The 16,174-nt window shown below is 31.0% G+C and overlaps 1 protein-coding gene across 2 annotated transcripts; it reads left to right on the top strand.

Annotated features, from left to right (window-relative positions):
• Positions 1 to 123: 123 nt before the first annotated feature.
• LOC139489568 (chitobiosyldiphosphodolichol beta-mannosyltransferase-like) lies at positions 124 to 15,018 on the top strand. 2 transcript variants are annotated; one of them, XM_071276134.1, is made up of 13 exons: positions 124 to 387; positions 1,884 to 1,964; positions 2,376 to 2,479; positions 3,100 to 3,248; positions 3,920 to 4,006; positions 5,727 to 5,843; positions 6,577 to 6,686; positions 7,214 to 7,252; positions 7,479 to 7,541; positions 8,879 to 8,989; positions 9,903 to 10,017; positions 12,301 to 12,462; positions 13,170 to 13,486. In XM_071276134.1, exons 1-12 carry the CDS (start codon positions 186 to 188, stop codon positions 12,428 to 12,430), a joined length of 1,308 nt encoding a protein of 435 aa, XP_071132235.1. In that variant the 5' UTR covers positions 124 to 185; the 3' UTR covers positions 12,431 to 12,462; positions 13,170 to 13,486. The 2 variants fall into 2 exon arrangements, with proteins under 2 accessions (XP_071132235.1, XP_071132236.1); XM_071276135.1 differs by having other exon boundaries at positions 132 to 387; positions 12,301 to 12,376; positions 13,255 to 15,018.
• The last annotated feature ends 1,156 nt before the right edge of the window (positions 15,019 to 16,174 follow it).

Genomic DNA, 16,174 nt, shown 5'->3' with positions numbered 1-16,174 from the left:
TTAAAAGTGTTAATAATGGTTTTAATCTTTTAAACCCCATTATTAAGACAAATACAAAAATAATTGAATCTTTATTTGAATAAGACTGCTACACAAAAAAAAGACAAAAAAAATGTGTTTTTTTTATTGTTACAGTCGTATGTGGCACCGGAAGATTTCGTCTGCATGCCACGAATTTTAAAATAATGTTCTTTGTAGTAGGGCCTGTATTACTGTATCTGCCATTCGTTTTTATTTTCCTTTATATCTCACTTAACTATTTTGTGAAGGGTAAAAAGTCAGTATGTATCGTTGTACTTGGTGATTTGGGAAGGAGCCCAAGAATGTTGTACCACACGTCATCCTTTGCAAAAGAAGGCTTTCACGTTGATTTGGTTGGTTACGGCGGTGAGTTTTCAAGATAACATGCCCAATTGGGTTTTAATATCTCCGATTTGTATATGAGTTTGTGACTTAGTGGCTTAAATCAACGATTATATAATAGAGACACATGATTGAGAGGGTACAAAACATACTCCACTAAGATACATTGTAAGACACAAAAATATCATGATATTCATCTATACCAACAAGGGTTCCTGTTGTTCCAAGACACTATCAAACAAACATAAGTAAAATAAACTAACAGGTTCAGATATGAAGCAATACCAAATTGCCTCACACTAAATTGTTCAATTTTCCTCCAACTTGCCCCAATCTTTGTTTACCAGCTAGCTTCATTAGTTAAAAAGGCTTATAAACAGAACTTTACAAAGGTCTATAACATTGAACATATGTCACAGAAATGCTGATACTTCTTTCTGGTTACCAAAAGAAAAGAAATAAGAAAACAAAAAACAAGATGCATTTCTAAGGTTTTCATCAGTAGTTATAAAGTACGTTTTTTTCTCGTTTATATTGGGATCCAGGCTAAGTGGTTTCCAACTTTTACCTGGAGATTGATTTACAGCTATTGCTCCATTTGATACTCTTCAAGTACTACTGCTTCCTCCACCATATTGTTTACACTGTGACTCACTTGGTGTTGGGTTGGGGAATGTATGGGGTGGAGAGTTGTACATAAGTTAGTAATACATCTCCATTTATACTGATACTGATAGGGTACATGCATACATGTATGTAGGGAGTTTCATTGATTTAACTTTGCTCAAATTTATAAGGAGGTTTAATTGGTTTATCATGTTTATTAAAATGATTAAACCTCATACATTGCATGTCAGATATAAGCTTGCACTCTTGTCACCAGGTCACAAACTTTATTCATATTTCGATTTTGTGGATGTCTATCTCACTGAAACTTGCTAACTTAAATTTACACTAGATTATCAACAAAATGGTGTATAACATGCCTACTTCTATTGTCGAAATCATTGGTAACAGGCCTTCCAAGTAGGTCGATTGTAAATTCTTTCCTCTTCTCACACCCAAATGGCAATGACAAATCTCAAATAATTTTGTGACAAATAAGAAATTTCCAATTGTACATTGTTACTGTCCCAGAAAGTGTAAAATCTTTTAAAACCAGTTAATTTCTGCTTTTTTTTTTTTAAAGAGATCGTTACATGTGGGCTTTGAACAAGCACTACTCTGTACTGACTGTAGAACACAAAATTTACATCTACTTGTACTAAGTATATTTATTATTGGGATGCGATATAACAGATATAACTTACCCATTATGTATTTTGAGATTCCCTGAATTTTTCCCTCTTAAATGTGACCTTAAAAAAATAAATTTAAGATCTAATTTGCGACTAATCTATTGCAATGTTAATTTGATTGTGAAATTAGTGAAAATTTGCCACTCTACCCTGAGTGACTGAGTCTACAGGAGTTTTGAAATGTATTATATATTAATATGATGCTTAAATGCTTTATTTCAGGATCTAAACTGCCTGATTCTATTAGAAGAAACAAAGACATTAGAAAGTATTTATTGCCAGATGTTCCTGCTTTTTTTAAATGTAAATATATTTCTTTTTATTGCCCCTGCTGCAATGCAGAGAAGTTGACATAGAAATATCCAGCAAAAGTCAATTGGGACTTGTAAGCACTGATAAGCCTACATTTCTTGTCATTTTTGTTCTACCATGTTTACATGTATTGGTGTTGTAAGCAGATCTTTCATAGTGAATGTTGACATTATTATTGCTTTTCTTGCTTTTGATTGCATTGAATATAAACAACTGCGGAAAGTTTCAAGTACAATATAGAGAACTGTATTTTAATATAAGAATCATTAACTGTATAAACCAATAAAACAATGCAATCTTATTAAATTTATAAACAAAAAATATTTAAAAATTTATAAACTAATTGTTTTTTTTTTTTTAGAGATATATATATGCTTAATCAATGTTGCTTCTCAATTTCAGATTGTCCTCGACTTCTGGTATTCATTTTGAAAGTAATATTTCAAAGCATAACACTTGGTGTTACATTGTTATTCTCACCAAAAGCTGGTTTCATAATGATACAGGTTAGTACAACATTAAACACTCGTACACAATTTAAAAAAATAGCAGTTACACATCACAGACATATACATAACCTCACTTGGTTACATTGTTCTCTGAACTCTTTCTCCTATATGCAATATGCTTCAGTGGGTAGCGGTAGAACTGCTTTAAAAGTTTTAAGCCTATCTCTCCACATATTCATGGAAGGAACTATGCTTCCTCAAGATCAAGTTGTACCAAATTGATACTAGTATTTGTCTTTTATATGTAGATATGTAAAATTTTGTGACATTTTCTCAGCAACTGAAATTAAATCATACCTTTATGTTTTATACAAATCTTCATTAGAGCAAGCTATATTTTTTTATGCATATTTAGATTTTTTGCAAGTATCAAAATGAGTCTTGAAACTGGGTCATAACATATTGTAAATATACTATTCCCAGCTTTTCATCATTACTGAGTATTTTTGTTACCAATAGCCTACAGTATTTCAGTTCAGTCTCTCTTTATTTTATTTCATTTTATTTGTATCATTATATTTAATGGTCATCTAAAAGATTCAGATGTCAATATGTATTCAGTTGATGCTATTTTTTTGTGATTTGTACTGAAAGCATGTAAAACTTTCCACTTACAGAATCCACCATGTATTCCTACGTTGGCAGTTTGCTGGCTTGTTTGTTGGCTGAGAGGAAGTAAATTAGTGATAGATTGGCATAACTATGGATACACAATCCTTAGCTTAGGGGTTGGTGAACAGCATGCACTGGTCAAAATTGCAAAATGGTAAATATATCTCTATCAGTTTACTAGTATACTTTATATCTTTTGACATTTGAATTCAAAATGCAAAAAGTAATTTAAAGATGATTTCCTTAGTTGCTTCATGGATTTCACATTTTATGATCTCTACCGGTATTTTGGGAGTTTTACTGAGTAAATGCTACTCACTAGGCAACATCTTAAACCATGGAGAGATCTAAATCCCGAGTTTGTAACAGTAGGTAAGTAAAATGTATATCTGATTCCAACAGAGGAATTTTGTTCTGTGGGAATTGGCTCCAGATATTACCTACCCACCATTAAAAACTTTTCGTTATTTTCTCCTTTTGATTCAGATCTCCTGTAGATTTTGGATAGGAATACCCTGTTTGAACAACCTCTCCTGATCAAATATTTTTCTAAATGTAATTCCAAGAGAAGCTTTAAAGTATTTTGGCATTTTGTATTAAAACGGAAGTATAAATTTTAAAACCTTTTACACTTCAAACCAAACTTTGTAAAAATTACTGAGGCCTGGGATGTTACCTGAATTAGAAGGACTAGATCATTTGCAGCAATTATTTTGGAAACAAAACAAATTGGTGCAATCTGTCTGCAGTGTAAACAAATTGTTTAAATTTGTGATTACTTTACACAGAAACAACTTACGATAACAATTTATTATATACTTTCAGGTATGAATTCTTGTTTGGAAGATTTTCAGCAGTAAATTTTTGTGTGACCAATGCAATGAGGACAGATTTAAGTTCATTAGGAATAAGGTGAGTTTATAAGTTTATGAATTAGGAAAAATGATACAAGAAGATCAGCTTTAAGTTGAGACTGTAGCATACCAAATCCCTCTTGTTTGAAAAACCATTAATAATCTATAATTATATTGTGAAAACCTCATGCTACCCTAATACATAGATAAAAATGAGTGTTGATTGACAAGTTATGGATGAATTCAGCAGGTACAACCTAATATCTGACATCAGCACTACATTATTAGGAGATAAATAACACAAAGAGACATCAGCATTCCCTGATATGGTTCCTTACTTATCATACTAGGAAAAAGGAAGATTGGCTTAAGACTGTATACAATGATTATCAATGAGACAACTATCAACCTGCGTCTTTTGGTTAATAAGTATTGCATCAGATAATAAGAATTATTTTCTATGTTCTTTTCATTTACAACCAGGTGCTCCGCAGGGCGCAGCTTTATACGACCCCAATGGTTGAACCCTGAACAGTTAGGGGAAATTTGGTCACAATATTCAAGCTTGATTCTGTCTGAATTTGGATTGTGATCAAATTTTTGACATAATATAGGTTTTTGTCACAAAATTAATGTGGGCAAAGATCTAACAAATCTATTGCACAATACTGTGCAATTGAAGATTTCTTCTTGAAACTTTTCAAAATTCGAAATTTGAAAAATTTTGAAAAAAAGGAAGCCCTTCAAAATATGGTTAACAAAAAATCCCCCCCCCCCCAACTTTTTGAAACCCCCTTGGAGCAATAACCCTTAAACTCAATCCCATTCTTTCCATTGCAGGATTGAACCTTGTAGTACAATTTCAGAGAGATCCATACACTTAAACACAAGTTATTGTCATGATTGTTTGGGAACTAGAAACATGCTTCTTTTTGGCCCTTTTTTGGCCCCTAATTCCAACATATTTTGGGCAATTAATCCAAAACTTAATCCCATCTTTGCTTTGTTATATGGTACATTGTGGTACAATTTCAGAGAGATCCATACAATTACACATAAGTTATTGTCTTGAAACTAGAAAAATGCTTGTTTTGACCCCTTTTTGGCCCTTAATTCCTAAACTTTGGCCCCATAACCCCTAAAATGAATCCAAACCTTCTACTTGTGGTTTTAAACATTTGCAGTATGATTTCAGAGCAATTGAAATACTTCTACACAAGTTATTATCCTGAAACTAGAAAAATGCTTGTTTTGGGCCCCTAATTCCTAATCGGTTGGGACCATCATCCCCAAAATCAATCCCAATCTTCCTTTTGTGGTATTGAACCTTCTGAAAAAATTTCATGAAGATCTATTCACTTAAACTAAAGTTATTATCCGGAAAACCAATGTGTCTTCGGACGACGACGACGCAGACAACAACATCATACCATTATACGATCCCCAAAAATATGGAGAATAGATTTGACCCGATTCAAAATTAATATCTATTATTTATGGGTTGGCAAGATTGATTTCAGTCATTAATGTATGTAAAATAGTAAAAAAAAATGGCCTTCAAATTAATTTAGAAAAAGAAAGAATTTCTATTAGGACTTATTTTCCTCTTAAGAATTTTTAAGAAAAAAAAATATAACTAAGGTTTTATTTTAGCTCAGAAAAAAATTGTTTATCAAGAAAAAATCAACATAATATACTTTGATAAATGATGATGTTTCTGTGTTTCTCCACTTTTATAATATGTAATGTAGTTAAAAATTGTTCATTTTGTATTTCAGTGCCAATACTTTGTATGATAAAGCACCAGAAGAATTTAAGAAAACACCAGTTGAAGATAAACATAAGCTGCTCCTAAAACTATCAGAGAAATATGATCTCTTTGTACCAGATAAAAAGTAAGAACATCTAAAAAAAGAAATATATTAAAGTATTTGATATTTGTTGGTATAGTTTTCATGTTTATACAGTCTTCCAATAATGATCTATATATTTCCCTCCTAAACAGAGTTAGTGATGAGATATAATGCTTCAACCATGTATAATTTTTAACACTATGCTAGATTTCAAAAGGTCTAGAATCCAGATCTATGCAAATATAAGTCATAAAGTATATTAATATACAATATGAAGATGTGGTATTACTGTATGATTGCTATTGAGACAACTACAGAGATCTAAGTGTGTTTGACATTCAAACATTGAGTAACATTGAAACACATTTGTAATTACAGTAAGTGTTTAAACCTATAGGTAAAAATCTAACAAGTCAGATATAAATGACAATTTGTGGACATGCAGTAATTTTAGTCATTAAAAAAATAAAAATTGTTAGGCTTGGCAATTCTACTGAAGTTATAGAGAAATGGAATTTTCTTCATGCATGTTTTCATCGTGAAATGTAAGAAGGGTTCATGCAAAAATTTGGGCAGTGGTAGGATCAGTGAGCACTTGTTTCAAATTTAGTTACTGACATTACTGATATTAAATTGTGTTTGTTGCAATTTCTTTTGGATGGAACAACACTGCATAGTACATGTTTTGCATTTTGTAGACAGTGTGAGTGTAAAATGTCATGACTTGATGATTACGAATTGCCGTTATATTGTTATGTTGATATTTGCCTTTCAGATCTGAAAAATACAAAGAAGAAACAGTATTGACAGTTAAACAGTCTGATGGGAAAATTGTTAACAGACAAGACAGACCTGCATTCTTAATAAGTAGTACCAGCTGGACAGGTAATAAAAACTGATTCATATCAAGCTTTACAAAATATCTTAATGTATTAGTTAATATCAACTTAAAGTTCAATTTTTAAGAAATTCATCTGTAATCAGTATCATCATCTTTTGAAAAAGAAAAAAAAACAACAGTGAATAGTAGAGTTCATGTGAAGTACATTTCTGTTAGCCATGCACGCATGACTATCCCTACTTAATTGGGTTAGTTTTTATTGTACATTTATCATCAATTTTCAAGCAATCAAAATGAACATTGAGTGATATTTTTTTGGTTATTTCTGTTACAATTAAATTGTGTCTCAGGAAATTGCTATGCTAAACATGTATATGAATTGTTTAAATGAGTATATAAGATGAAACAAGCCTTAAAATGTACCTTCAAATTCTTTTAACAATTTAGAAAAACATGACAGGTTTTGAAATTAGCTGAGTAAAATGTATTTACAAAATTTGATTTGAAATGGATTATTTACATTTTTAATTTATTTGTAATTATCTTTAAATGGTTGTGTATATATTTGTAGAGGATGAGGATTTTGGAGTGTTACTACAAACTTTGCATGGTAAGTACATGAACATCTTTCACTTAATATAATTAGATACATTTTAGTTAGAATATTCAAAATGGTAATGTAGTTAAGTTTTGTCATCAATTTCCTTTGATTTTTATTTATTGTATTATAATTAGATGATTTTTGAAATGTGTTTCAGCCACTTCCCTTTCTCCTTTTCCAAGACTTGGACAAAATAGATATAACTTATTCCTGATTGTATTTTTCTTTCTGACAGAGTATGAAATAGCAGCAGATACAAAAGATAACAAACTACCAGATGTTGTGTGTGTCATAACAGGTATGTTATATATATGTCATTTTACTTCCCACAGATTTTATGAAAAATTACCATATAGGGATTGCTTTTATTTTAATGATGCATATTGGCATTGTTATTTCAAAGTGGGCGTTTTTCTTTATTAAGGTGGTTATATATATGGAAGTTTTTAACGACCTTGACAATTTGGAGACAGATTTGCAATTTATTGTTTACACTGTTTATTTATATAAAGAAAACATAGTTATTCATTGCATTATCGAAAATGTTTTAACAAATACTAAATATTTGTGCGTTTAGAATTAATTTTTCAAATAAGCCATTTAAGGGGAGATAACTCTTTTAGTACAAAATTTATACTGGACATATAGGGAAATTTTCATTATTTACTTGTAGCAAGAAAACAAGTACGGTGACACCATTTTTTCTTTTTATTTTCTTAAAATATATTATAAAAACTATCTTCTCATGTTTTATTTCAAAATTCTGTCTTATAGATTTCTTTTTATGCACAAAAATGTGTTTTTTCATGAACAATCTAAGTAAATTTTGGCAATTTTGAATAACTTGTACCCTGAAAAATAGCGCGGTGACCCATACTTTTTATCATTTTTTTGAAAAAAGCATATTAAAATCTTCATTTTGGCAAAGTATAAGAACATTCTGTCATTTTTTTTCTATACCCCTGAACTACCTTAACAAGTTTACTTCACAAGAATTTCAATTTACCATGTCTGTTTTACTATGCTGAGTTTTTGTAATTCTTGTGAATTCTATTAATTCGTTATTCCAAAGAATATAGTTGATTATATTTATGACTTTTAAGCAGATATTCTGTACAAAAGATAACTTGTCTTTTATAATTTTCTTTTTTAAGTTCCTATTTTTTATACCCCGCTATTTGAAAAAGGGGTCTGTCTTTCTGTTAGTCCGTCCATCCCATGAATATTTTTTGTCACATTTGTCTTAGGAACTACATATACAATACCAGAATTTCTGAAATTGGTTTCAGGGTTTATATAAGTCTGCTATACCGTGTGATGCGTTTTCATATTCATCACTCGACAAATTCCTGTTTACGGAACACTTGTATGATTTTACACATGATAACTAAGTTGAAAATTTTTTCCACATATTTCTCAGGAACTACAATACAAGGATTTCTGAAATTTGGTTTCAGGGTTTATATAAGTCAGCTATACCGTGTGATGCATTTTAGATTCATCACTCAACAACTTCCTGTTTACTGAACACTTGCATATTTTTACACTATTAAAATTATCCACTTGCGGCGGGGGTATCATCAGGGAGCATTAGCTCACAGTTTCACTTGTTATTTTAATGCTTGGATTAAATAGGAAAAGGTCCACAGAAAGAATATTACAAAGAGAAGATAGAAAAAACTGAATGGAAACATGTAAAGATTTGTCTCCCCTGGTTGGAATCTGAAGATTATCCTGTACTTCTAGGTATGTATTATTACAGCTATACAAATAGTTATTAAGCTCACTTTTTTGTTTACAAATGAAATGACAAAATGGCTGAAATAAGTTTATTCTTATGTATGTCTTTCCTTATAAAATTATCATTTTGTTCAAACAGTAAATGTACATAATTGATTCTGTATTTTATTTGTTCAAACAGTAAATGCACATAATTGATTCTATATTTTAAGGAGAGTTTGTTTCCATGAATAAACCATTTTTATATTGATAATAACAATAAAAGATGTGATAAATTTCCATTTTTATGATAGCTGTTTAAGGAAATTTGAATAAAGAACACAGAGATTCTATACCTGTTGCTTACTCAGTATTAACTTGAGGAATATACAAAGATACACAAATTAAGCTATTCTTTATCTGTGTTAAATTCACATACAATAAGAATTCAACTTATTTTGTGGAAAATTGTTTAGATTTTTTACTATATTGTCCTAACTGCTGTTTGTTTAATAACATCAGTTCTAAATTGAATTTATAAAGAATCTAAATAGCTTTGTTCAAATGTTGTATAATCATTTGCCAGTCAGCACTGAGGTTGTGAGTTAAATCCCACTTGTGTGGGTGCACTTGACTCCAATCTTAATTGACTGGGATTGTCAGTTTTACTATCGAAGGTCTGTGGTTTTTTCTGGGCACTCCTACTTCAAGAACTAATATAAACTAGCCGCCACGAAATAGCCCTAAAGTGGCATTAAAACACCAAAAATCAAAAAATCATATCAATTATTGTGAATGAGATTTTCCAAAAAAACATAGCTAATGGAAAGATATATGATATATATTGAAAATATAGTGTTTTTTTTCAATACACCAAAATTTGTAGCATGTTGTATTTCTACATTTAAATTTATGTTTTTTTTTATTGATTACTTTTTAGGATCAGCTGATTTAGGTGTTTGTTTACACACATCATCCAGTGGGTTAGATCTGCCTATGAAAGTGGTTGATATGTTTGGTTGTGGTGTACCTGTTTGTGCTATTGATTATAATTGGTAAGTTTGTATTTTATGCACTCAAAAACAAATTTTGAAACATAGCTGCATTTATGTAATATGTCCTTTCATCACAAACAATTTTCTTCTCAATGTTTCATTGTATTTACTTTAACAGATATCGTTCTCTTGAATATTAGAATTATGTTCCAGTTTATATAGACACCTTTAAGGCTGTTGTAAACAAAAGTCTTGATATTTAAAGAACGTAAGCTCCAACAAGGTTGACAAATTTAAAGTTATAAGTCAGTTCTATGATTTAAGGAAATAGCTTTGAATGTCAATTTTTAGTTAACCCAACATACTACAAGTCTACAACATTGAATAATTATATTTTTGTTTTATTGAATGTATAATTACTGTACAACAGAACAAATAAAAGATAGAAAAATAAGCCACCCCTTACAAAAAAGTGGAAAAAAAGGATAATTATGTTGGAATTGCATTATCTTTTAAAAAATTATATTTATGTTGGACTATTTTTTTAGCTCACCTGGCCCGAAGGGCCAAGATAGCTTTTCTCATCACTTGGCGTCCGTCGTCCGTCGTCGTCCGTCGTCGTCCGTCGTCGTTAACTTTTACAAAAATCTTCTCCTCTGAAACTACTGGGCCAAATCAAACCAAACTTGGCCACAATGATCATTGGGGTATCTAGTTTAAAAAATGTGTGGCGTGACCCGGTCAACCAACCAAGATGGCCGCCACGGCTAAAAATAGAACATAGGGGTAAAATGCAGTTTTTGGCTTATAACTCAAAAACCAAAGCATTTAGAGCAAATCTGACATGGGGTAAAAATGTTTATCAGGTCAAGATCTATCTGCCCTGAAATTTTCAGATGAATCGGTCAATCGGTTGTTGGGTTGCTGCCCCTGAATTGGTAATTTTGAGGAAATTTTGCTGTTTTTGGTTATTATCTTGAATATTATTATAGATAGAGATAAACTGTAAACAGCAATAATGTTCAGCAAAGTAAGATCTACAAATAAGTCAACATGACCTAAATGGTCAGTTGACCCGTTTAGGAGTTATTGCCCTTTATAGTCAATTTTTAACCATTTTTCGTTAATTAAATTAATCTTTTACAAAAAATCTTCTCCTCTGAAACTACTGGGCCAAATTAATCCAAACTTGGCCACAATCATCTTTGGGGTATCTAGTTTAAAAAATGTGTGGCGTGACCTGGTCAACCAACCAAGATGGCCGCCACCGCTAAAAATAGAACATAGGGGTAAAATGCAGTTTTTGGCTTATAACTCAAAAACCAAAGCATTTTGAGGAAATCTGACATGGGATAAAAATGTTTATCAGGTCAAGATCTATCTGCCCTGAAATTTTCAGATGAATCGGTCAATCGGTTGTTGGGTTGCTGCCCCTGAATTGGTAATTTTGAGGAAATTTTGCTGTTTTTGGTTATTATCTTGAATACTATTATAGATAGAGATAAATTGTAAACAGCAATAATGTTCAGCAAAGTAAGATCTACAAATAAGTCAACATGACCAAAATGATCAGTTGACCCGTTTAGGAGTTATTGCCCTTTATAGTCAATCTTTAACCATTTTTCATAAATCTAAGTAATCTTTTACAAAATCTCCACTGAAACTACTAGGCCACAATCATCTTTGGGGTATCTAGTTTGAAAAATGTGTCCGATGACCTGGCCATTCAACCAAGATGGCCGCCACGGCTAAAAATAGAACATAGGGGTAAAATGCAGTTTTTGGCTTATAACTATGAATTCAAAGCATCTAGAGCAAATCTGACAAGAAGTTAAATTGTTAATCAAGTCAATATCTATCTGCCCTGAATTTTTCAGATGAATTGGACAACTGGTTGTTGGGTTGCTGCCCTCCAATTGGTAATTTTTAAAGAAATTTTGCCGTTTTTGGTTATCTTGAATACTATTATAGATAGCGATAAACTGTAAACAGCAATAATGTTCAGCAAAGTAAGATCTACAAATAAGTCAACATGACCTAAATGGTCAATTGACCCCTTAAGGAGTTATTGCCCTTTATAGTCAATTTTTAACAATTTTCATTAATTTGGTAAATATATGTAATTTAAATTTTTACCAAATATAGTTCTCTGTTACTAATGGGCAAAGTTCATTATAGATATAATTGTAAGAAGCAAAATCGTCCAGTAAAGTAAGAACTTCAAACACATCACCATCACCAAAATACAATTTTGTCATGAATCCATTTGTGTCCTTTGTTTAATATGCACATAGACCAAGGTGAGCGACACAGGCTCTTTAGAGCCTCTAGTTTGTTTTACAGTATATCAGAGCTGGTTCAGCACAATCATAATGGCTTAGTATTTAGTAATAGTAAACACTTGCTTCAGCAGATAAAGGTAATTAGTCATTTATATATCATTCGAAGGATTTTCAAAATTTGTTTAAATTAGAAATGTTAATAAAAGTTTGATGGATGATGATTGTTTTTGAAGAGGCTACTTTAAAATATTGAACATAATTTATACACAGCTTAGTGAAATAAACAGTGTCTCCACACTATATAGAAGTCTTAAAAGACTGTTTCTGTTTTCAATCTATTTACTTCATAAACACAGATATTTCAAAATCAGCAACACTAATTGAAAACTTTTATCTACTCAGCTTTTTGTTGAACTTGATCTCCATTTGTTTCTTGCTTCTAGCTATTGTAGTTTCAATTCTAATGCTTTGAGATACAATGTTATGTGAACAATGTTACCTGCATTAAAAAAACTCTAATACTACGCTGCAATAAGTAAGTTCCTAAAACTAAAACAATATCTAGTATCTTGATTTGTTGTGTCTAGTCTTTACAATATGTTGTGTGTTTATCAGTCTATATATGACATTTAGTCTTGACATAATTTCATACTCCAGGAGTTAGTTTAAAGTAGGAGTAAATCAGTAATAGAAATACAAAGGATACAGGGTATCCATCCATGACAAAAAATAAGTACATGCATTGCAAAAAAAATCCATACAATAAGCAAAGGAACAGAACTTTTATTGCTGTTCTTCATCTCAAAGAGACAGTGAGGACTTCAACACCGGGCAAAAATACTTTCACCTCACTGTAAGTTTAAGATGGCCCCTAGAAAAAGGTTGTATGATGGTCTGAAGTGAAACATATTTGTCCATAAGCTGCATCAGATGAGACTTTTTAGTATTCATTGTATAAGCTTTTTTTCTGGTAAAAATAGAATAAATAATTAAGTATATTTTTTTTAAATTTCAGATTCTATTAGACGACTTTCATACTGGCCAGAAAAGGCTGACAGAAATGAGAGAAAAATTGGAAATTTTTCAAGCTATCAGATGGCATGAATCATGGAAAAAGACTGTTTTACCTTTATTCACTAGTGAAAAACTTAAAGTGCACTAAAACCCAGTGTACAACCATTTCACTTGTGGTGGGCTTGTTATCTAAATTTTAGTACAGTAGTCTAACATTAAAAATAGAAACATAACACTTTTCTTAAATTTATGAGAAATACGATATAAATTAAGACTAACTTAGTTCTACATGTATTGCTCTATTCACTGTTGATATGTTTCCTATTGAACTTATCTAATGGCAGATTATACACTGCTGTATATTTGATGCTAATTTAGAGCTGGATATATAGATAATCTTTTGTGCCTTTTGTGCCTTTTAAGCTATGTTTTTTGTACATTTTTACATTTTTTACTTAATTCTGATGATTATTGTGCATTTTGTATTGTAAATTTCCATGAAAATTGATACCACATTAACATGTATTGCTTTGTTTTCAAAGCTATTATTTGTGTTACTGTGCTTCAAGTGGGACATTAGTTGGCAAGACAGTATTTTCATACCTATGCATTCTATCCTCATGATAAACTTAACAAGTAAATAAGAAACTTGAAATAATGTAAAATAAATCTTTTCTTTTTTCTACAGACAAATAAAAAAGTACAGTTTGTTCCCACAAATTATTCTATATGGCTTTAAAAATCTAGGACCAATGTAATACTTTATATAATTTTTGTCTCGCCTGTCAGTATACAAGACATATGGATTACTATCAGGCTGAGGTAGTGGTAAAAACTATTTGTATAAAGCTTTATATTTCAGTAGGAACATAACCAGGGTACTTTATTACTTTTATGCAAAAACCTTATGTAACAAAGTAAACGTCTGTTATATGTCCATTATCCTTGACCTCATTTTTGTGGTTCAACAACTGCTTGAAAATTATAGTTTTTTGTCATGTCACATATGAGTAATAGGATAACTATATTTGGTGTATGGGTTCTCTGCAAGTTAAAATGTATGTCAGTGAGTTTCACCAGAACTGGAACTTAGTTCATGGATAAGTGGTGTATGGAATTATTGTAAGGGGTATATATCATTTTGGCAGTTTTCATTTGACATTGACCTCATTTTCATGGTTTATTGGTCAATGTTAAGTTGTTTTTTTTTAATATATTATAAGCAGTTAGTCAACTATATTTGGTGTATGCAATGATTGTAAGATGTACATATTTGTCTAGCAGGTATCATCTGACCTTGACTTTCTTGTCATGAATACATATAAGTGTTAAGGGTTTGTTATACTTGTAGTAAAACCTTTTATCTGTAAGACTTTCAATAGGAAATTAATGGTCTGTAAAGTAGTGAGATTTTTCAGCCTCATGTGCACTCATGTTTTACAAGTAATATCATCTTTAAAACTGACTTAGGAATTTCTTTAATTTTTAAATTTAAATGTTAGAGAGATTTTGTGTTAGTGCATTAATACATGGTATGTTTTTTTAAATGTTAAGACTAATTAATCAAAGTGTTTACATCAAACTTCAAACTATACATTTTATATTTACAGCAATTAACAAATAGATTTGGTACATATTTTCATTTTACATTGAAAACCCTGTTGTTATGAATATAGACAATTTAGGGATATTCTATTGTTTTATTTATTTAAGTGATAATGTTCTATGTGTAATGCATTGGTACTGAATAAATGTATTATTTAAATGTCATGTATTTATTTTTCAAGAGTTGAACAGTCCCACAGTAAGAAATACTTTGACAGAGGGTTCTCAAAGTGTGTATTCAAGCAAAGTATAACTTAATATGTATTTATGTCAGACTCAGATTGACGTACGTTCTTTAATCAACATCTGTTCCTTTACTAATAAATGACATGTTGATATAGGAAAATGAAAACTGAAAGACATGTAGGGAGTAATATTCATTCATTCAGTCCGTCGTCGTCGTCGTCCGTTGTTAGCTTTTACAAAAATCTTCTCCTCTGAAACTACTGGGCCAATTTTTACCAAACTTGGCCACAATCATCATTGGGTATCTAGTTTAAAAACTGTGTGACCCGCACAACCAACCAAGATGGCCGCCATGGCTAAAAATAGAACAATGGGGTAAAATGCAGTTTTTGGCTTATAACTCAAAAACCGAAGCATTTAGAGCAAATCTGACATGGATAAAATTGTTTATCAGGTTAAGATCTATCTGCCCTGAAATTTTGAGATGAATCGGACAACCCGTTGATAGGTTGCTGCCCCTGAATTGGTAATTTTAAGGAAATTTTGCTGTTTTTGGTTATTATCTTGAATATTATTATAGATAGAGATAAACTGTAACACCAAAAATGTTCAGCAAAGTAAGATCTACAAATAAGTCAACATGACCAAAATGGTCTGTTGACCCCTTTAGGAGTTATTGCCCTTTATAGTCAATTTTTAACCTTTTTTCGTAAATCTTAGTTATCTTTTACAAAAATCTTCTCCTCTGAAACCACTGGACCAAATTAAACCAAACTTGGCCACAATCATCATTCGGGTATCTAGTTTAAAAATTGTGTCTGGTGACCTGGCCAACCAACCAAGATGGCTGCCATGGCTAAAAATAGAACATAGGGGTAAAATGCAGTTTTTGGCTTATCACTCAATAACCAAAGCATTTAGAGCAAATCTGACATGGGGGTAAAATTGTTTATCAGGTCAAGATCTATCTGCCCTGAAATTTTGAGATGAATCGGATAGGTTGCTGCCCCTGAATTGGTAATTTTAAGGAAATTTTTATGTTTTTGGCTATTATCTTAATATTATTATAGAGATAAATTGTAAACAGCAAAAATGTTCAGCAAAGTAAGATCTACAAATAAGTCAAACAT

Source organism: Mytilus edulis, chromosome 9 (assembly GCF_963676685.1).
Source record: "Mytilus edulis chromosome 9, xbMytEdul2.2, whole genome shotgun sequence".
Lineage (NCBI taxonomy): Eukaryota > Metazoa > Mollusca > Bivalvia > Mytilida > Mytilidae > Mytilus > Mytilus edulis.
The sequence above is the reverse complement of the archived record's forward strand: the minus strand, read 5'-3'. Positions and strand labels throughout refer to the sequence as shown.